Source organism: Dermacentor andersoni, chromosome 5 (assembly GCF_023375885.2).
Source record: "Dermacentor andersoni chromosome 5, qqDerAnde1_hic_scaffold, whole genome shotgun sequence".
Taxonomy (NCBI): Eukaryota; Metazoa; Arthropoda; class Arachnida; order Ixodida; family Ixodidae; genus Dermacentor; species Dermacentor andersoni.
In genome coordinates, this window is record NC_092818.1 from 145,112,592 (window position 1) to 145,135,538 (window position 22,947).

The 22,947-nt window shown below is 45.3% G+C and overlaps 2 protein-coding genes across 2 annotated transcripts; both read left to right on the forward strand.

Moving 5' to 3' along the window:
* The first annotated feature begins 1,904 nt into the window (after positions 1 to 1,904).
* On the forward strand, positions 1,905 to 11,115 carry LOC126531356 (uncharacterized). The gene is made up of 3 exons (XM_050178858.3): positions 1,905 to 2,828; positions 5,941 to 6,089; positions 6,388 to 11,115. The coding sequence occupies exons 1-3, from the start codon at positions 2,185 to 2,187 to the stop codon at positions 6,558 to 6,560; spliced, it is 966 nt and encodes a 321-aa protein (XP_050034815.1). The 5' UTR covers positions 1,905 to 2,184; the 3' UTR covers positions 6,561 to 11,115.
* A 5,075-nt stretch (positions 11,116 to 16,190) lies between these two features.
* Positions 16,191 to 22,204, forward strand: LOC126531348 (uncharacterized). The gene is made up of 3 exons (XM_050178849.2): positions 16,191 to 17,113; positions 19,618 to 19,766; positions 20,808 to 22,204. The coding sequence occupies exons 1-3, from the start codon at positions 16,455 to 16,457 to the stop codon at positions 21,083 to 21,085; spliced, it is 1,086 nt and encodes a 361-aa protein (XP_050034806.1). The 5' UTR covers positions 16,191 to 16,454; the 3' UTR covers positions 21,086 to 22,204.
* Positions 22,205 to 22,947: the final 743 nt, after the last annotated feature.

A 22,947-nucleotide genomic window follows, 5' to 3' on the forward strand; every position in this document is an offset into this window, starting at 1 on the left:
CGAAAGGAAAACACACGTATAGAGCTGCGCTCAAATTTCGCATTCGGCAGTATCGTAATCATCGGTGAATTTTTCCTCTATACATGCTTGCGTTACCTCATCCGTGCTGAATAGTGGTAGAACAAGAAATGTCACTGGGGAACCAACGTTTCGACAAACGAACTTGTCTTCATTGGAGTGAAGACAAGTCTCACTCTACCTTCCTGTTAACTTTTCTTCCTGTTTGGGTATCTCATACATGTATGTCTCTCGGCGCTGTGTCCATCATCTCAAACTACATCGGGACCGTGTTTACTCTACATATTTTCGTTCCCGATTTTCGGAAATTGTACCATATTTTCTATATTATTCTTTTTGTTCCCTCACTCCTACATCAAAAGGAAGAGTCGTCCCTTATTTAAGGAAACTAGATTTCCGTTTTCTTTGTCATTTCAGTAAAGGAAACAGCAGTTTCATAGTGAGGCGGGCTCCGTTGAGGGGCGATATGCCAAACTTGAGCCAGCTCAGAAAATGGAGAGATGATATCACAGGCAAGCTGACCGTATCTTGTTGTCTGCGTCACGTAACTGCTGCCTATCAGTTATGGCATTAAAAGGTTGACCTTGAGTCACATAGCATTTCGCATTGTGTAAGAAGTTCAAAAATATATGCAGTAAATCGCCTCTAGTATACTGGCCACTCTGGCTTTGTGCACCATTTTAATTTCTGTGCCTTGTGCATTTTGATCGAGCGGCCACACCCGTCAAACGTCTCGAAGCATTGAAGAATGCCCCGCATAAGCATGCTGGCAACTGATCCGCCAGCGCCTCCTTTATCGGAGGTCAGGGAAAGTACTCGGCAAGGAAGACGTTCGTCCGCTCGCTCTCTCTCTCTCTCTCTCACTGGCTCTGTCGCTCTCAATCTCTCTTTGTATCTCGTTGGTTCGTTCGTTCCTTCCTTCGTTCGTTCGTTCGTTCTGGCTATTCGCTTACATTGACAATCATCGTCGATAGTTTCTGTACAATTAGCAACATTTATTTGTTCGGTGGATGGTGACGTTTAGCATTAATTTCTAAACGTTCGCTCTATCCGGTGGGACTGCTCAGTTAGTGTATAGGGTTGATTTGGTGGAACGGATGCGTCGGGGCGCTTCGGCGTCCTCAGGTGCACTCCGCCACTTCTGGGTGCGCAGTCAAGCTTGCCGAGGTGGGCGTGAATGTTTAACGGGCCATCTACAAGGACGCATTCTGTATGGTGATAACTGTAAGCAAAGTATGATGCAGCGAGCTGCCCGATACCAGAAGACGTATGTTTTAAAAGTTATAAAACATGACTTAGTCTAGCCTCCACCTAGATAGCACAAGGCCTTTAATTTACGCTTCTTTACGAGAAGCCGGCCTCACCGGATAGCACGTTCATCGTGGCGTGATGCCATGCTTGGCAGTAATGAAGTCGGTCCGCTTATGTAAAGTCGCAGCCAGAAGCATCCAGGCGTTGGGTTATCTGCGTGGTTTGAAAGACGGCGAACGGTCAACGAAGCGCTTCGTTTGTAACGTGTATATGGAAGTGATCGCCTGCTTTCAGTGGAAGAGAGTGAATCAGCCTCCATGATAAGCAGCCAAAACAACTCGAAGCGATTGCGACTCTGCTAGCGGCCTTGTCTGCAAGAGTAAAGTTTCTGGGCTTAATGAAGAAAACCGTATGGCCGTATCTCGAAGCGCTCTATGGCTGCTGACGTGGTTGACGTCAGCCATTCGTCACTATCAGCGTTCTACGAACTTAAAAAGGAGGCCGGACACTTACACAACGAGCAGAAAGGCCTCGAGTACCAGGAATTAGTATCAGGCAAGATTGGCGGGTTCTGCCAGGGCCGTGACCTTCTTTCGCATGTGTATTTACTCGCATCTGCTTCGAAATCACCGAACATAGCGCAATAAAAGCGACGTTACGCGTTTCTTTGAAAATTCAGTTCCTTCCATGGGAGACGATCGCCGAAGCACTCGCTCGCCAGAACACCCTGGTCGACATATCAAAACACACCAAAGTCAGCATGCGTTCGTAGAACCCTGCTGCTGACGAGTGGTTCTGAGGAAGTGAAGCTTCGAAGCATGTCAGTATAAAGGACGTAACGTGCGCTTTCGTGTGCGACGACCACAAACTTCAACCCTTGCCGACTACGGGAACTGTCTGGCGCCAAGCTGCACAATGTTCGGAGGCCGTCTGGCAGTGGCGCTCATCGTCGTCTTGCTACTGAACCTGACGGCGGCTCATCCGATATGCTACTCAAGAGAGGGTCCCAGCCATTGTTATTACTTCTGCGAAGCTTTCACAAGCGCTCAGGACTTCCTCCAAATAGACCGCTACCGTGCCAAGAATTGCACGTATTTCGTTCTCAAGGACAGTTCTTTGGACCATTTGCCTTCTAGCGCTTTTGTCGGCACTGGCATTTCTGTACTGCACTTCAGGAACGTCACTGTAGGCGCATACGGCGATCGGCGGAGGATCGCAGCGAGTCCGTTCGATGCCCTCAAGGACTCGCTGCGCAAGCTGATCTTCAGCGACCAACCGAAGGCCCTCGAGTCTTGGAGCCTGCTACGCGGGCTCAAGAGACTGAACACACTCCTGCTGCTGCACGTGAGAGAGGTCAACCTGACGGCTGACTTCAACCATCTGCCGCCAAGCGTGAAAGAGATCCAGGTTCTGGGAGCACACGTAGATCGAGTCGATCAAGACTGGCTGGCCGAGCTGCATGGACTGAACGCCGTCTCGGTCAAAGAGACGAACCTGGAGAGCGTATCGAGGTCGATGCTGCCCAGGCCTGCGCCAAAGCTGATGATCCTCGACTTGGCGTAAGTTCCTCTGTGCCGACAAGAAGCGATCGTGCACACAATAACCACTAAAGAAGTCACGATAGGTGACTGATAAATGTTGTAGTCGAATCGCACCACGTGATGGATTAATTTGAAAACGCGATGAAGGCGAGTACGCCGCGTCATTTCCATTGTTCATTAATGTATCGGTGGTTCAAGAAACATTGCGAAGAGGTATTATGAGGAACAAAAGAAATATAGAATTTGGTTATAACACTAGGAGAGAGAGAGAGAAAGGCAAAGGAAAGACAGGGAAGTTAACCAGAGATTATCTCCGGTTGGCTACCCTGTACTGGGGGAGGGGAAAGGGGATGCAATAGCTGAGAAAGAAAGAATGATAAAAAAGAAAAAAAAACACCCTAAGCACGGGAAAAGTGAGAAATAGCTAACACCTTTTTAAACCGTAACTCTCAGAACGTCATTCGAGAATAATTCACAATGACATGGTATACTTTAATCCGCTTGATATTGCAAATGCCTTTTGCGTTGCTTTCTTCAATAACACTTCTAATTCCGCTTCATGCTGTTACATGTCCTTTACCCGCTTACCGCATTCATTTCTCCTTTTCCCAACAGCACCTGATGAAGTAATTTTTATAATTAGGGCCCTTAAAGCCATTAGCGCTGGCCTCGATAATATTAACGCTTACCACATTAAAGTGATCGCACAACATATCGCTAATGTTCTATCTGCTATCATTAGCCTGATTTTTAAAACCGGTGTTTTCCTATGAGAACTCAAACGCGGTCGAGTCATTCCTGTTTTCAAAAAAGGTGATCGCACGCTTACACAGAATTATAGACCCATTTGAGTTCTTTGATTTTTTCATAACGTTATTGAGAAACTTATCGAAAAGCCTCTTACAAAATATTTAGATAGATTTAGTATTCTTTCCCCTTATCAATTTGGCTTTATTTCTGGGTTTTCCACTAATCTATATCACTTATATTTCTTACTGATTATCCCAAAAAAGCGAATGATGAAGGTAAATTTACATCCTGGATATTCGTTGACCTATCCAAGGCCCTCGACACTATCACACGATTCTTTGTGCTAAACTTGAAGTCATCGGAATAACTAGTCCGCCCCTACTTCTAATCCGCAGTTACAAGATAGAAAGCAAGTCGTTAAAATTTCTGGGTACTACTCTAAAAAAAGCTACTACTAAGATTGGTGCACCACAGGGGTCCATATTAGGTCCCCTAATTTTCCTAATTTATATTAATGATCTGCCTAGTTGCCTCTCCTCATCGAAGTGCATTGTGTACGCTGACGACACTGCTTTATTTAGTTCTAACAATTGTGTAACAACGCTAACAAGTAAGCTAAACGAAGATGTCGTGAACATTTCCGCATGGTGTGAACTTAATAAGCTGCAGATTAACCATAATAAGACCAGTTTTGTCGTCTTTGCCTCTCATCAGCGATCGCCTGAGCTCCTTCAGTCTATTTCCATCAACAATCACCTAACCATTGCAGTTGATCATTGCACCTATTTAGGTGCGGAATTTAATAGCCATCTTAAATTTCAACTTCACTTGACTAATGTAATAAAGAAAATGGCATATGGAATGCGCGTTTTAATCAAAGCACGACCATATTTCTCATTTTCTACTCTGCCGTCGCTTTATTATACTTTTGTTCATTTTCATATTAACTATAACATTGAATCATGGAGTAACATTTATAACAGTCGCCTAACTTCGTTGTAAGTCATTCAGAATCGAGCTATGCGCCTAATAAGATTTTCACCGCGTAGAATTAGCGCAAATCAGTTATTAATAAATGCACATAATATTTTGAATGTGACTGATGTCGTTAAATGTAACCTGGCCATATCTATTTTTAGGGCATTAAACAAAGATATTCCAGTAACCATCCCACCAAAGGCATCCCTTACTAATGTACAGAATACTAGATTTGCAGGCAATATGATGTTCATTTTGCCCTACGTTCGTACCAACTATGGTAAGCAGTCATTACACGTTTCAGCTTTATCTCTCTGGAACACATTACCATTTCTTTTAAAATGGCTCAAAGCTCACACATTTTATACAGAACTTAAGCACTTTCTTTTAGCTTCCTCCGACTTTCCTATTTGAGTGTAGTGTGTGTTTTATATTTAACTTTAACTTTGTTTCTATATTAAACAACGATATTTCAGTAACCATCACACCAAAGGCATCCCTTACTAATATAAACAATACTAGATTAGAATACTACCTCTAACAGGTAGAAGGACTTGGTTTATTCCACGATGCAGAGACAGAAAGCTCTGTAGCACAACAGACGACACCGATGTCAACGCTACGTTCCTGCTATGTGTACGGCGTATGCAGCTCGCAAACATTGTGCCGACGCAGTATTGTGAGCTTCTTCGGGTCTCGTCTCTCAAAAGAGAGAGAGAGAAAATGATAAATGAAAGGTAGGGAGGTTAACCAGGACTGAGCCCGGTTGGCTACCCTACACTGGGGAAAGGGAAAGGGGGACGGAAAGATTTAAAAAAAAAAGGAAAAGAGAAAGTCCACTGGAGATATCAGTCGGTCACTCAGTCTGGATCACAGACGCTGACTCAATCCGGTCGCTTTCAAATATCGCAGCAGCGCTTTTGTGGCCTTTTGTAGCTGTGATATGCGAGGCCATGATCCCAAGATCTTGTTCAAGGTGAACGGCTTTCCATCTAGCTGATGGAGAGCTGTGCAGAGGTCTTGCCTTTCATTTTCATATGATGGGCAGTAGCACAGTAGGTGTTCGATGGTTTCCTCGACACCGCAGGCATTGCACTCGGCGCTATCAGCCATTCCAATCAGAAATGCATAAGCATTTGTGAATGCGACGCCCAAACGTAAGCGGCACAGCACTGTTTCCTCATTTCGCGGAAGACCTGGTAACAGCCGCAGTTGCGTCTCTCAAAGTTTGCTTATGACCGTATGCCCTGACATAACAGAGTAAATCCTTGTGCGAATGCGGTGTGCAAGAGTTCTGTCATGTCAGGATGGGTGTCTGTGCCTGCGGGCGGAACGCTGCATTGTCATGGATATCGAATTATCGCCTCGCCGTCTCGAAAACGATGTTGTATCTTTAACACAGGGACAACCGTCTCACATCGCTGCCTGAGGACCTCACCAGCGATATGCCTGCGCTGCGAGAGTTGGACGTCGGCTACAATGAGATCACGACGCTACATGAAAGCACCTTGGCGCCACTGAAGAGAAACAGAGGTTTCGTGAGATTGATCGGTGAGTTGCGTCGAATCCTTTCCCACTGGTGACTGGCACGATCAGGCGTCTCCTGTATTTTCGCGGCCATGCAATGAACATAGCCCGTTGCGAGTTTTATAGATTGTTAACACGAAAGTAGAACTATTCACAATACGGCGGTAGCGGATTATATCGTCACACGAGGCTTCGCCTACATAGCAGTAAAAAAGCTCAGCAGGTTTCTATGACAGAGCAGATCACCAGGTATGTTTCCTCGTGAGGTTTAATTTCTAATTGCTTCAGCTAGTCCTAAAGTCCACACTGAATTACATCGCAGGAAACCCTTTGACATGCGACTGTCGGCTGTCGTTCCTCCTCACGTACCCGAAGGAGTGGAATTACTACCCATGCGCCAAGCCACTGTCTTTGGTGACCAGGTCCATCCAGTCTCTCACGGCAGCGGAGCTATGCAGTGACATCGGGGATCGTGACCTGAGCAACGCCACCTAGAACACGGGACATTTGAGCTCCGAGCCCTGACATCACATAGCGGACCGACAACCTTTACCATTAGTGATGACGGCGAGCAGCGGCGCTTATCCTGATCTTTAATTTTGCCAAGCCTCAGCAGGCACTGGTAAAATCGGTCCACGTATCCAACGCTGCAGCTGTAGAGGTTCTTATAAGTACCGAGAGAGAAAAATGGCGCTGCAGTGCTGGTTCATGCATGGAAGTGCACAGATGCGGAGGCTTCGGTATGTCACTTCTCTCGCAGAGCCAGGACTCCTTGAGAACACGTCTGGTGACAACTGCTCCTTCTTTTACAATAGTTTGGTCTCTGCTGAAGCCCATTGTAGGACACTATTTAGCCTTTCGCAGAGTATAGGAATTGCTTTCATTACAACACGGGCATCGTAATGTCGAACATAAACTGTACCACTGTATAGGGTCGGTAAAGTTCTCGGAAAGACGCGAAGGTACGACACTCACAGAGCGATCGTTTCGATTGTGTGTTTCTGTTTTCCTCGATTACTTGTTATACTGCCCATCAGCAAACTTTAATGAAAGGTACATTTTCGAAGTGCTAAAGCTTGTTGGGAAGACGTAATTCCAAGGAAGTTTCATGGCTTTCTTAGCGCTGTCGTACACGTCATAGCCGCCGTAACCATGTTTTAGGCCAAGCCAGTTACAGCACAGCCGTGTCGGCGTATTACTATCTGTTTTGTCGTCCAATCTTCCGACTTTAGGAAGGGCCTCTCTTTCGATACCCAGTTATTAAATTCCCAACTGAATTGCAGTCCAGCACGAATAGCAAGAAGCAAACAGACTATATTTTAGACTATTCCAGGTCATTTGACCATGTCGCTCATTGTCGCCTCATATCAAAGTTACCTGCCCTTCGACTCGACTCTTCAATATTGTCTTCGCTGAGAATTTTTGTGTGCCTTCGACGTCAATTTACGTAAGTAAATAGCTTCACTTCATCCCTTTCAGACATTACTTCGGGTGTACCACAAGGGAGTGCTCATATAGGCCCTCTCCTGTTCTTACTATACATTAGCTGCCTGCCCACTAACATTCCATCCTCCTTGGAACTATTTGTTGATGACTGCGTAATTTATCGAACCATTAATACTTTCGATGATCACCTGATCCTGCAACACGATCTTGATCTTCTGAATCGGTGGCGTGTTAATGGCAAATGGAACTTAACACTTCCAAATGTGAAGTTGTTACCATTAGGTGCAAGAAACTAACCTCTGATTTATCCTACGCCATAAATACCGCTCCGGTTCCTCGTGTACGTATTATTATCTTGCCCGTCCGCTTTACTCCTAACCTATCATGGTTCAGCCGTATTAAATACATAACCATAAAAGCTATGAAAACTGCACCGCAACTTGCGCACCTGCCCATCTGACGTTCGAAAACATGCTTGCTTGTCTTTCGTTTGTACGCAGCTCGATTATGCCTCGTCCATTTGGCCACCACATCAGGAATATTTATTCTCCGGTACTGAATCAGTGAAACAACCTGCAGTTCGGGCAACGCACGATCGACACTCCAGCATCATTAAAATTAAACACGACATTTCCCTTGAGCCTTTAGAAATGCGCCGAAGTCTTGCCATTTTGTGTCTTTTTCATAAGTACATACATAACTAATGGTGGTTTCGCCTACCGTTAAAAACCTCATCACGCATGTATAGCCGACTTCACGATCACGTAAGCTGTAGTCACATGTCGGGTTTCACGCTGGCTTTCAATGCATTTGCTCTTCCTCGTTATTCGCCTTTGGAGTAGCCTTCCCGGTGAAATCGTTTGACTACCCGATCCATGGCCTTTCGGGAAATGCTACAGCAGCAGGTCTTCCCTTTTCCCCCTCCCCAAGTGTCAGGTAGCCAACCGGGCACGCCCTTGGTTAACCTCCCTACCGTTCCCTCTTCATTTCTCTCTCTCTCTCTCTACAGCAGCATATGTTTCCTAAAAAAATTCGCCGACAATTATGACACCATTTAATGCGAAATTTGAGCGCAGTTCTATACGTGTTTTCGTTTCGCGATTTGTTGACTGGCGCAGACAATCTGTCTCGTGCGGCACGTTGCAAATGGAGCGAAGTGCGGCGCCACTGCCACGCTAATCTGGATTGACAGCAGCCGCCGCAGACAGACCTCCCAGACTACGCGCTCTACTCTAGCGCCATCTCGTAGGCATTGTCGCCACACTACGGTTTTTTTCTCTCGCTTTCGACATACCCTCCTCCTACGCTTTTCGCCTCATGGTTCCGCTGCACCCTCCTCCTCCTCCTCCTCCTCCTCCTCCCCCTCCTCCTCCTCCTCTATTCGCTCGGTTACGCCGACACCAACGCTCGCCGCAGAAACGGGCGCCTAGGAGCTGCGCTCTAAAGATGTATATTGATTGCGGCTGATTTCTACTTTTGTTGCGCGCATCAATCGTCCTGGCACTTCTTACAGCGGAGCTGTTATGCGCTAGGTCCTGATGGTTTGTGTACGTAGGCAAAAAAGATGGTGCCCCCCCCCCCCAGAGCTAAAAGAGCTAAGGCATAAAGCAAAAGCGTATCGCCGGGGATGCCCCAGCTGTGTTTCATAACGAGAGGTGTCAAAACGTATTGTGATAAAAAGGATATTGTAATAAATAAAAAGTAAAACCGTAATAGACACTGTTTAGTACGGATTGCGGTTTGACGTCACGGGCTCTATAGGCAAACCACGTGATCTCAGTTCCCTTCCACTCGTACAATGAGTAGGCCGCGTGCGGTGAGGACTGCGGAAGGACAGCGCGGCGACGGCGGGCGGCACGTAATGCGGACGAAGATCGTGTCGCAAGCGCCAAGCGTATGCACCTCTGGTTGGATCACCCCTACCGACTCCACTCCCATTGTAATTGTGGGCGATTTCAACATAGACGTGTCTCGGCCAGACGGAAATTGGTTCGTGGCGTTTCTCTTGGAAAGGTTTGGCATTCAATGTTACGCAAAGGTCAGTGTTCCTGCGACGCGTCATCGGTCGTGCATAGACCTCGCATTGGCCAAGAACCTTCCCAGTGTCGCCACAGAGCCACTGGCCGTATATCATAGCGATCGTAAAGTGATAGTCACTTTGGTGATCAAATAAATAAATAAATAAATAAATAAATAAATAAATAAATAAATAAATAAATAAATAAATAAATAAATATAAACAAAGGAAGCTTAAAAATAAAAGAAGCACTGAGTATGTAATTTAATGAAACAACAAAGAAATTGTGAGAAAACGTAATTCATTGTGGCATGGGTCTTTTATTTCCAATCAACATAGTTAGTATTGACGCATGTATCGCCATATATACAGCGCTGCTGGTCATCCAGCTTGGGCAGAATGGCTCTGAATGTTTTCTCTGCCTAATGTAATGAGTGTGTATTTCTTGGTTTTCTGTGTACCGATGATCTGTCTGCTCTAATCACCACTAGTATCCTTTAGTATGTTTATAAGTTGATGTCTTGTGTTCCTGCTTTAGAAACTGTTTTTGTAACCTCCCCTCATTACCCAATGCTCCCTCCCGGGCCCTGTAAGCTACTACAAATAAATAAATAAATAAATAAATAAATAAATAAATAAATAAATAAATAAATAAATAAACGCTGTCATTTTAATTAACGCTTTACACGGAAGTCAGTGGATGCTCCTAAGCTTGTCTACTAGACCAAATCCAAATACTATGAATGCTAGAATTATAAACTTAAACAGATGTCTCAGTCTCATGAAGCCAAAATTTGGAATTGTCATTTTAGATAAATAATATTGCGTGGTTGTCTAACTAAATAGGTTGTGCTTGCTATAAACTTGAGTGCCTAAATGTTGTCAGCTTGTTTCGCAAATCTCTTAGTGTAAAATTGGTGCTTTTTAGATATGCACTTGCATATATACTCGTATATAAAAAGCCGTGTTTACGCAATGGGCATGTTTGTTTGCGTATATATAGAATGTAATTGAATGTTCTAGCAATTTATTTCGCTTAAGACTGTTTCTGTATTTATTTTTGTAGCTGCTACTGTATGTGTGTATTATGTACATCCACAAGCCTTTGGCAACTGACCCAACAGACCCTTTGTACAAATTCCCTGGTATATGAATGACGAATAAAGATGACCGAATGCAAACCGGACTTTCCGTATCCCTGCATTCCCGTTGTGTCAAAGGATCATTTAATAGAAAACTACGATTGCGGCTCGGAGCACTCAGGCTCTGCGTTCCCCACAAGGACTGCCTTCGGCGCGGAACACTGATACCATAATATCCGCCCATCGTAACTGCATTTCACTCGCCACTGTGTTCTGCCTCAAGGGTTTGTTTTCGTGTACCCTTCTCCCTAATTCCACGTACCTCTTGATAAAGTTCTCGAGCATGCAATAAAAAAAAAAGACAGACTAAAATTACTCATTTCCTTATCCGAAACACGGCTAACTGCAGTCTCTAATTCGCAATAAGTGTGCACACTGATCGAGTATACCGGTGATCTATTCGCCCGAGAGAATCGTTTTAACGTGCGTAGTTGTTAAGGATGCCACAGAGCTACATGCGGCATGAGCATGTAGCGCATCGCTGACGCTACCGAGAACGATCCCTGCCTTCTCTCTATTTCCTCCTCCTACCGAGAACGATGAGCAATGCGACAAAACGCAGCAAAAGTACGATGCCTCCACTCCAACAAGTTCACCTCGCGCCAAGTGAGCTGTCTTGCGATGATTAGCAAGTACACTGCTGAAGGTCAACGCTTCCTGAATAAAACAGGGTCTCAGAGTTTGTAAACAGGGATAAGGTGCCTCAGAAAGGCCAGCCTTTCTGAGGCACCTTATCCCTGTTTACAAACTTTATGCCACAGTGCGCTATTCCATCTGTCAGCCCCTTTCTTGATTTTGGACAGGGTCTCTGAGGCGCTTCAGCTTCCCAATACAGTGGTGTACATCCGCGTATACAACTAACACCATTCTCGTTCTCCTCCTATACGAGGAGGAGAACGAGACTGTCGCCCGCACGCAGACGAAAACCTCTCAACTCGCCGAGCCACAGAAAACTCCTACAGTCCTTAAATCGTTAGGGAAACTTTTGAGACTCCCCCGGCGTGCAGGAAGCTGCGGCTCACAACTTCTGCTTCTTTTCGAGCTTCACCGACTGCATAATTTTCCATCTAACATTTTCGAAGAAGCGCGCATGCGCTCTCGGGCTGCTTGCTCCATACCTCACACCTATACAATTTCCTAGAAAAAAAAATAATAGAGGGCTCTCTGGCACTGTAAGTGGGCAATGCAAATATGGCGGTTAAGCAGCGTGGGAATAATGGTTAGTACATCGATTTGCCTAAATGTATTCCTTCCGGCTTCAAACGGCTTTATGACTTTACAAATTGATTCTTTTTAGCATTACATACTGCGTTACAAGTGCAACAATTCGCAAATATTACGCGTGAGCATGCACGAGAGCTAACTGTCTGGCTGTGTTTAGAAAGGTATGAGTGTTTGGAAATTTATTCAGATAGAGCGTAATCAGTAATGCCGCAAGAACTTTTGAATCCGCAGGCACGAAGATCCATCTACAATAGCAGCTCTTCAATAGTATCTGAGCGATCGCAGTGGCAGAGTTGCGGCTAGTAAAATTTGTCGGACAGTCAACGCTCACCGCGCCGGTGCAGAGGATCACCCCTGCTGACGTCATAAACTTCGGCGTGACGGTACAGGTGGTGAACGTGGTGAAAGGCAGAGAATAATAGATACGTTCAACCCATTTCTTAGCTAATATAGGACCGTTTCGCAGTAAATTGTGGGGAAACGAATGTGTATCAGTAAAGTAGAGTCGACGCAGCGAAGTGCTCGAGTACAGTTAACCACAATTGCGGCGTTAAATTAAGGAACAATCAAACACATTTTGTATAAATATTATGCGTTTCAATCTATTGCAGTGGTGGTTCAGCAGTTATGGCGCTCTGCTGTTGAGAAAGACGTCCGGGACCCCCGTTAATTAGATGAGTTCCAAGAGATGCTGGCCCCTTGTAGCGTACAAAAATTAAAAAAAAAAAATAAAGAGGGGCACACATGGCGCAGGGTTAAGAATCACTCACAGTATGGGTGTTCGTAAAGCGAAATTTTCGAATCGAATCGAATAGTCGAGGAAAATTACCTTCGGATATATAACCGAATACCGAATAATTTCTATTCGCTAAAAAAAGTGAAATATAAAGGCTCCCTTTGGCGTGTATTTGGCATGAAGGGGCTAACTTACGTTATTTGATGCGTCTAATGCCAATAACCACTGAATTTCGAATCTGGTGATAAGCTTATAAATGAATGACAAAGCGAAGGTGATCGTATCTGGTGCACCCTGACATTGACAACAATGAACCACTGGAACAAAGAATCAGCACAGCAGCAGATGCATGTAGTGTCAGTCGTAAGGCCGAAGTAAAATAATATGCATGATTAGGGCTATAGCTGAACGGCCAGAGCGCCTGACTCTTAAAGTTGTAGCGCGGTGCATGGCGTTAGTGTGTGCATTATTTTTCTTTCTATTTTCAACCCTTCTCTCCTGCTATCACCTTTTATTCCTTTAGACCATTTCCACAGTACATGTTAGCCAGCCGGTGTTCACATTGGCTAACCTCTCGAGCTTGTCCTCCTTTTCCTCCTCCTCTACAGTGCGGTACTACAGTACAGCCATCGTGTTCAGGTAATCCAAACATGGTTAGAGTGATCAAAAAGTAAATTGCTTTGCCTAAATTGAGACGGCAAAAGTGCTTGCTGCCTAAGGCGGGACATGCTTATTTGAAGAGTGCAACCTATGATGCAGGAGTGATCTCCGTCGTGCGTTCGTTCAGAAACGAGTTCCCCTTTGATGACTCAACTCGATAAATGCGTACCTTACTAGCAGAAGTCAATTGGTGGGTGTACCCTTTTTCACCATTTTCTGCTTTTTCCGGCTTCCCCCAAGGCACCGTCTTTGGGCCCTTGCTATTCTTTTTTTACCTAACTGATATTGTTAATGAAATTGCGGAACCTGTACAAATTAGACTTGTTACGGATGAGTGTATTTTGCTTACAACAATTAATATCCGGGATGATAAACTGCCACTTAATTCCAACTTTAATCCAAATTAATGTTACGTGTAGCTGATGTACAAGTCTATTTACTATATATTTACACGTAGACCAACGGTGGCAAAGATGGCGACGCTATATCAAGCGGGCACACGTCGTCTTCTTCCTCCTCAGTGCAGCCACACTATGGCGGCTGTTCCGTATCAATATTCATGACTGGTGTACAAAATTGGACATGAAACTATACGTAGCAGAAAAACAGTCTCCATGAAGATAACTAATAAAATTTACAGCTTATCATATCAGTACAGCTTTTACGCACAGCCCCTTTAATGAAGTAAGTGCGTATAAATTCCTTGGTGTCACAGTGACGAACAACTTAAACTAAGATGCTCATATTTCTAATGTAGGCGTATCATCCTTTCGTAAGCTCTCCTTTGTGCGACAGAGATTAAAACACGCACATTCCTCAGTTAAACTTTTAGCTTACACGGAGGTTACGACAGTTTGGGATCCATTCACGAAGACAAACATTGCTGCCTTGGAGACGGTACAAAGTAAAGCCCACCGATTCATCTTTTAAAAATTCCGCATTACTGACTCTCCTACATCCTCAATGAACAACCACGGTATGCCAACACGTGAAGCTCGGAGCCAATATATGCGGCTAAAGTTTCTTTCGCTGCTAAAAAAAAATCAGCAGCTGTCAGTGAGTCCCGATCCATATATCTAAAGTCCCCAACAACGCGACTAACAAGGCATCTCAATACGCCTTCATTAAACCCTCTCCGCGCTAGAACGAACACTTTTAAATATTCCTTCTTCTCCAGAACAGCAACCGGCCGCAGCTATCTGCCACCAAACTTACTAAACAACACTGACATCTTTGATAACTTGCTGTCATAATTTTTGTTATTTTTGTGTGCTAAATATTTTTCTTGATTTATTTAATTGTGTACTGCTCCTCCTGCCGGGGCCTGATGACGGTCGGCAGTATTGTATAAATAAAAATAATAAAATAATAAAATCTGGGCAACAACCACGGTTCTCCTGCAGCATAATTATGCTGAAGAACCTCCGCTTTCTTCGGTCTTTCTCCCTGCAAGGTTCGACAGCTGTTGTTCTCCCTCATACAGTAGTCGGATGGAACGAATATTCGACAACATCCAATGGTGGTTTCTCGAATCCAATACGAATCGAATAGTAAAGACTATTCGATGCGCATGCGAAATTTTGAATATTCGCATGTCCTTATGGGTAAGTCAACCTTAATAATGTAAGTAACCGAAAGGTACGTTTATGAATTCGCATGAACGCGCTTTTAATGAACCAAAGTAGTGCACTGCCACATCGTTATGAAGAGTATACAATTTTCTCTCGCCTGTAAAAAAAGGAGCAAGAAGGAGAGATGAATAAAGATAGTGAGAAAAAGTGAGAGAGAACGAGTATGAAAGAAGTGAAAGCAACGTCGCCCTGTACACAGCAAGGAAGATGCAGCGCTATAGTGCCGAAAGCTACTAGGTAACACTTTTGAGTCTACTAACGCGAAACTGTTTAGACAACAAATGTATATAAACTTAAGGCTAGATTATCTGAAAGTGACTCGTGCAAGCTAACGTTCTCCCCCTTTTGGCGCTTTTGCTTCTTGTTTTCTCTTTCTTTCTTTCTTTCTGCAGATTTATACGAAGCTGCATGTATATGTCTACATTATGAACGTGTTTGATTCATGTTTGTTTGGGTACACATCTCTATGACTTCCACAGTGAAAACAAGTTTGTGATTGGAGCCGTGGCCACGTCACTTCACGCCCCTCCTCCCCACATACCCCTTCCAATTGCCGTGCAGTTCGCACTGCAAAGCGAAAAGTTACGATTGCCCTAACCACGTTGAACCTTGTAGCCCCAGGAAGCGCGAGTTGTGCGATGATTCACCGGTGCCGCGCGCAGCACAAATGGGTTGCATAAGCTCTCAGACTTCGAGGGGGACAGCGCCAGGATTCTGTCAGCTAACGTCTGGCCGGTTGTCCCGGGCCTGCAGGAGTGACAGCACTTATAACGGCGCAACGCAAGCAGAACTGCCTTCGCAGTACGCGCTCGTTCGCGGTAGTGCCGTGACATCATAGTTTATGCCTCTACTACCTCGGCCGCTTAGCTGCGCAGGGAAATAACGAGTTTATGCTTCCGTTTATTCGTTTTTCTTTCTTCACCTTAACGAAGCCACTGTGTCTTCAGCCAGTCGGCGTTCGCGATCCGTACTGCACGAAACAAAACTAACACACGTGCAGTACAGTCGAGCGCGTCCCTGAAGAGAAGAGTCGGCGACAGAAAGTTCAAGAGGCCGCGCGAGAGCTAAGACAGTGATGACTCGTCTAGCCAGCCAAGGCCTATTAAGACCAACGCCACGAGGGTTCTCTTGGCGGCCTCGGAGACGTGCGTCGCGTCCTTCGTCGAACGCGCGAAACTTCCGTGTCATCTCTAAGCTCCTGCGGCGGTGTGGCCTTGTTAGGGAATTCGAAAATAAACGAGCAACGCCACACGCACAGAAAGAGCGTTAAACAAAACGGCAGAAAACGCGCAGGACACAAAGCGCGCGGCTCCGCGCCGTCTGAGCAACTTAGGCCATGCACTGCGCGTCCACGCCAACCAGCAGCAGCGTACAGGTTAAATCTTTCTTTTTTCGTCTCACTTTCGGTTCTCCTCCCGACCGACCGCGTTTATAAGGGCTGGCACCCACCAGCACGTTCCCTTTAGCCGATAGGCAGAAGGCAGACAGTACGACGGCGCGGAAAGTGATTCGGCGCGTGCACAAGTGGCGATCATGGCAGACTACACGGGAAGCACTCTGCGCTTGGGCACGATGATGTTCTTGGCCACGGTTGTGTCCTGGACGTCGGCGGACCCTGCCTGCTTTCAAATAGACGGCCACAAGTACCGGCGGCTAATCTGCCGAGAGTTCGAGTCTCCCGATGACTTCAAGAAGCACGTGCCACGAAGCGAATCTTCCAAGGATACCTGGTTCCTCCTCATCGACAGCGCCTTGGACCGCCTGCCTCCAGCCGCCTTCGCGAGTCTCAACGTTTCGGAGCTGATCCTCAGCAACGTCACCCTGAGCTCGCTGGACGGGCCGGAAGGTGGCGAGGGACCGTTTTCGGGCCTCGAGCAATCACTAAAGAAGATGGTCTTTCGGAGAGACAGCACGCTGCCCTCTTCGTGGTCGCAGCTGGGCAAGATGGCCGCCCTGCAGGAACTGCACCTCCAGCGTTACGTGAACCTGAACCTGACGCGCGACTTCGGCAAGCTTCCGCCCGGCCTCAAGCTCGTGTTCGTGTTCGACTCTATCCTGAACAACGTGGACGACGACTGGCTCGCGGATCTGAACGACTTGGAGACGGTCATCGTCCGCGTCACCAACCTGCCGGTCTTCGTTCGCTCCATGCTCCCAAGGCCTGCGCCCAAGCTGAGGACACTGGACCTGGCGTGAGTTGCTGCTTAAGCTTATAGACAAGAGCCGCGACCGCAAAACCACCTCGGTCACACCTGGCGAAATCCTAGGGGTAAAAAAAACGAACAAATTAATAGCGGAGAAAGGTGATTGATGAGAAAATGAAGAAGGTTATTGCGAGTGTAAAATAACGATGTTCGCTCCTATCCGATGCTCGCATAGCACTATAGTTGTCGACAAGTGACAGTAACGCACGCACAAGGAACTTCTCCCTCTGAACAATCCTTGGTTCTTAGAACCTCGTCAATTTCTCCACGAGGTTTCCAATACGCTTCGCGCGGTACATAATCTGTTGACTGCTAAGCCTTCTAAAGTCGAGTTCAGTAATAGTAGAAATATTGTGCACATTTTTCATCAGAAAAATACATCTGTCAATTGAACAACCATATACCAGACCAGCGCTAAGCGCTGCCTGCGACAAGATTACCATAATTTTTTTCTTCTTTTTTTTCTTTTTGGTAGATGCCTTCGTCCCCGCAGCAACGTGTTTAGCGTTAAGTAGGACGCGTTGTGCACGCGTAAGTTGTGCGAGCTCGACAGGTTATACCGCGAATAGTATAAGTAGGCTAACCATTTCTTACGAGCTTTAAGTGTCTGTTGACCGACTGCCGGTAGTTACCTGAATAAATGCCGAGCTCCTCAGTTCCGGTGATTCTTCAGAGCAACAAATAATTCACTTGTTAAGAAGAGCAGTGGAATAGTTTAGGGAATGGCCAATATCATCAATATGTATTCAAGATTAAAACAATTCACAGCAATTACCTGCAAGTAGAACTAAGCATGAAAGGAAACAGAGAACCAAAAAAGAAAGCGCGATCCATGAGAGCCTTGGCGTTAACGACACAGGGCTGCTCTGTTGCCTATGAAAAGAAGTGGAGAGGAATTCATTTACATGTGCATCGTTATAAGCACGCGAACCGTTCGTGGCCGGAATTCCTTGGCACGGGACTTCGTGCTCACAAGGAGAAACAACAGGATTTTCCAGCCGCCGGATCATCACTGTAGTGTAAGCAACACTGCACCTAAATGGGAGCAACGTTACCGGAAATTGCAGGGTTGCCGAAAATGTGATCGGCGTTCTTCGGAGTGCGATAAAAGCTACACCGGCCACATCGATTCATTCAAAATTTATCGGGCTGATTATTCGTCTCGTAGTCGTGTAGAACAATATGTTCCACGATTTACTGGATGCTTTAAGTGATCGCGTTTTTGATTTTGTTCTATTGTGCTTGCCTCTACAGTTTTACGAGCACGTCGATGGTTGAAAGCATACAAAGCAACAGAAAAAAAAAAATTTTTAAATATGCCTTGACAAGCGTCGTATGTTAATCCTTGATTGACACGTCTATGAAGAACTGCTTAATGTCTTAATGTCTTAAAGTGTCTTAATGCTGAAATGAAGGAGAGATCAGGCGATTAACTTAATCCATCGTGATATTCAATAACACTTCCAGGAAGAGACCACTTGTCCCAGAAAACAAGACTTGAGTAGAAAAATATTAGTTAGTCACAAGGACTCAAATGCCATCCACTACGGCATCTCTGATAGCACCAGTGTAAATTTGGTAAATTAGAATCAATCAATCAATCAATCAATAATAAATAAATAAAGATAATAAAAGCTTTTATCGGATTAGATGAAGTACACGTCGAATTTCTTTATTGGTGTTGTTATATCTCTAGCCGTTATCTCAGCAGAAAAGTAGCAAATTTCTTGAATATATTTTAAATAATCTAAGAAGTTTTAAAAAGTGCCGATGGACGTAACTGCCCTTCTTATAAATTCTAGAAGGCGTATGTGACTTTGTTTCTTCCCAGGATATTTAGGATATTTTTGGCGCTTAGGAAGACAAAAATGAACTCTTTTGAAAAATACTAGAAAACAGGACAGGAAGGATGTTGCACAGGTAGGTGTCGTCTTTCTCTTTCCCTTTTCTAAATTTTTATTCAGCCCCCTTATGGGCTAGAAAGGTTTCATAATATTTAAAATATTCTCAGCGCTTAGGAAGAAAAAAAAAAGAACTCTCTTGAAGAATACTAGACAACAGGACAGGAAGGATGTTGCACAGGTAGGGGCCGTCCTTCTCTTTCCTATTTTTAAATTTTCATTTAGCCCGCTTATGGGCTAGAAATGTTTCATAATTCTACGTTCCTACCAGCTCCCAGTTTTCTGTTTTGAGCACTTATTTTCTGCGAGGCGTCGTACAAAAAGCTCGTAGTCGGTTCCTGTATTACCACTTTCTTCTTGTTCACTAAGCTCGCAAGCCATACGCGCTATATAGGGTGAAACTAGGAAGCTCGCGACTTGAATACAAATCTCGCGAAAGCTATCCACATAGCCGCAGCTCGTAAACTGGCCATCGGGTATACGCGGCTGCAAACTGCTCGGAAACCTTTTCCCAGAAACGCCTGAGCCGAAGATCACGTACTTTGATAAACCCACTGCCCAGAGTCATTTGCATTTTTTTTTTGTACCCAGCGAGAACAACCTTCGCGCATTTCCGCGAGGGATCGGCGACGATCTTCCGGCACTGCAGTTCGTCAACCTCGAGGACAACCGAATCACGACGCTCGACGAAAAGGACGTCGCACCTCTGCACAGGGACTCCGTGATCGTTCGACTCATCGGTAAGCAACGCCCAGGGCGATTGCTGGTTTTGTTCACGCGTTTGCTCGGCGCGCCCGCGTGATCTGGACGCCCTTTCGCGCTTTTGCAATTGGGATGTCGTGACGACGTATATGCACCATAAAAATCCCTACAGATAGTCCACCCCAGCTTCTGGCACGGTTCTTAATATTCAAAATGTCTTGCCCCTTTTTCACGGTGGCCTCAATGCCACGACAAAGCGTGTAGTTTTGGCGCTCTTGATGAACTAGCCCACGAAGGGAGCAGACATAGATGTAATTACAATTTAAGAAGGACGCACGGCGCGAGGTATTTGTTCTGTTGGTTTTTAACGTTGCACCACACATCGTTTTAAGCTATGCACCAACTAGCCCGACATAGTACCCTGGTAATTATAATTGTCATTCCAGTGACATAACTTTGACGTCGCAATTGCCGCAGTAACGTTTCCATTTATGTATTGTTTTTCAACCGAGAGATGGAAATACACTGTGAAAAAAAAAGTCAATTCGGCTGAAGTATCGTGGACTGGCTGGCCAATGTATATATATAGCTGGGTATATAGAATGAAGGGTAGGGGGGTGAGAGAGAGGGGGAATTAAATGCAGGGAGGTTCAAAGACTTCGTTGGTTAAGAAAGAAGGGCTAACAACAATGTTAGGTAAGAAAGCGCTAGAAAGAAAAGGTCAGAACCAGTCTATTTCGTGAAAAGAATCTTAGCAATCCTTGCAGGTTTAGCTTTACGTGTTCGACTTCACTACAGAAACTATTTAGCCACGTAGAACCGACAGGTCAATGATGACAAGGCCGTCTTTCGCAAATGCGAATTCTCCCGCTTTGTTGTCGTCGTCGGCTAGCATATCGCATGCCCTAACCGCCGAGGTCTATTCGTTTTCGTCCATGCTTTTCTCCACTCGTTATTCAACCGATTCCGACGCGTCCCGCAAGCACTTGTGTGCGCACCACCCACGCTATACGTGCGATATACGGGCAACACTCGCGGTGCGCGTATCGTGTTTCCATCCCGTCGCGGCGTCCACGCAGGCAACCCGATCCACTGCGACTGCCGGCTGTGGTTCCTTCTGGACTACACGGACAGATGGCACTACTTCCTGTGCCGGTCACCCGAGATCCACCAGGGACGTTACATCAAGATGCTGTCGGAACCGGAGCTGCCCTGCGAATACGAGACGCGCCCCGTGCTAGCAGACGGCGTCGCTGTCGTCCCCGTGCCTTCTGCCGCGCCTGCGGCTGACGCTTCGCCGCCTGCCACTCAAGCCACGTCTTCGGAGAGTCCCTCCTCTTCCTCCTCAGCGCGATAAAAGGAGTTGCTGCGAGTATAAATGTACCAAACGTCTGAGATATTACGTGTCTTTTCGTGCTGACGACAACAACACGCATCCTCACGAAGGGTGCAGCGAAAATAAAAAAAAAAGGAAGAAAAGAAAGAAAATGGGTGGGAAGGGTGTGGGAGGAGTGTAGCAGCTGTAGATTGGCGTCGAACCACAATAAATCGGTCCAGGGTTCGTATCCTTGATGAGTTTACTCGGCCTTATGCCCATCCCTTCATCATAATCCCATCAGTCGGCCAGAGAATAGGGATCATTAATTCCCAAAGATGTGAGTAATTAGAAAGACGGAGAGCAAGACTGAAGTAGCAGCCCTGACTTAGATCTGGCTAACTAACCCGTACTCGAAGAAAGGGATGAAGAAATTTAATGACGATAGATGGGTGGGTCTGAGATGAGCCAAATGTAACTAAAATAAAAGCACAAACTAACAATTTCTTTACTAAGGCTTCAAAAGGCTGTAGTGCGATCTTTGAAAGTTCGGCTGCTTTTATTCTCGATTTTTTTCATAAAGCGAGTCTCAACAATGATGAATATTTGGCAGACATGGACTACTACTGCACACTCACTAAGCCCTATTACTTTATTCAGACTGCGCTTTCTCGGGCAGCTTTGAAACCTACATCTACTACTGCCACGGTCATTCGTTATACTTAATAAAGTTTCGTCATACGGTGACGCTACACATTTGTCCGAAACTGTTCACTGTTGTGGCAACACAGTTCAGTCACACTGCATGCATTCGCAATGCGAAACTACTCATGAGGTCTGCGGTAAGCAAGTCGAAACTCAAGTCCTCTCTACGCAGTCAGATTTTGTTAAAAACGCGTTAAAAAATTTATGCTAAGCAAATGCGGCAAGCGGCCACAACATTAAAAAAAAAAAACAAGACGAGGCGTCACGTGCTGGTAAGCGGCCAATTAACAAGAACAAACGAAGAAAAAAATAAATAAGTAAAACCTGATTGGGATGTGCCCTGGATCGCAAGCGATCAGACTTAAGAAAAGTTCGTGCGAAGCTAGATTTACCTGAAAACTTCGATCGTTGGTTGACGAACGATAAACCTGCACAGACATTGCTGCAGTTCATGCACGATGCGGAGTTGGAGGCTTTTATTTGACTTTCTTTTATTTCCCACATGCCTTGCAGCAAATCATCTCGAAAAAAGAAAATCGTGCGAGCTGACTATTAAACAGCAGCGAATTAACAGTGAATATAAATCATGGAGAAATGCAAGAGAGAACACATTTGAAAGTACGCACTATGTAATGCATATACAGTGTACACTTAAGTGTAACAATTGGTTATAAAAAGAAAACTGGTTACGCTCAAGGGATGGCCTTTTAAGTTAGCTTAGAAAGTGAAGTTGGATTGAACTTATACATTATTTTGATATGTGCTGAAAGGATTCCACAGTGAGATGTCAGAGGCAAATTATCTCCACTCTGACATTGTTGGTGCGAACTTCAGTAACGTATCCGAACTTTTGAAGGTGTGAGGTTGTTGAAAAGGCAGTAGTGGGGCTGATCGTGAAAACGACACGCGGAGGAGGAGCGTGCTGTACGTTCCTGCGCGGCCTCGTGTTCACAAATAGTGCAAATGTGATAGTGCTTTAAACGACTTCGTTCACAGCTTTGCGAAATTCAGGGATAAGCTTATATAATTGTCCTTTATAACCAAATACAGTCGATTCTGGTGCTCATGTAAGTTGCTTTGTTAGACGAAATAGCTCATAGGCCGAATGTTACCGCATGACTAACATACTGTAGTCGGTTCTCCGATATTGAGCCCGTACCAATAGTTGAGGAAAGAAATCGTGGGCCTCCATTACCATG

Coding starts and splice junctions, on each gene's coding strand:
- LOC126531356 (XM_050178858.3), top strand. CDS start 2,185: ATGTTCGGAGGCCGTCTGGCAGTGGCGCTCATCGTCGTCTTGCTACTG. Junction 2,829..5,940: donor CTGATGATCCTCGACTTGGC/GTAAGTTCCTCT, acceptor TCTTTAACACAG/GGACAACCGTCTCACATCGC. Junction 6,090..6,387: donor AGGTTTCGTGAGATTGATCG/GTGAGTTGCGTC, acceptor ATTACATCGCAG/GAAACCCTTTGACATGCGAC.
- LOC126531348 (XM_050178849.2), top strand. CDS start 16,455: ATGGCAGACTACACGGGAAGCACTCTGCGCTTGGGCACGATGATGTTC. Junction 17,114..19,617: donor CTGAGGACACTGGACCTGGC/GTGAGTTGCTGC, acceptor TTTTGTACCCAG/CGAGAACAACCTTCGCGCAT. Junction 19,767..20,807: donor CGTGATCGTTCGACTCATCG/GTAAGCAACGCC, acceptor GCGTCCACGCAG/GCAACCCGATCCACTGCGAC.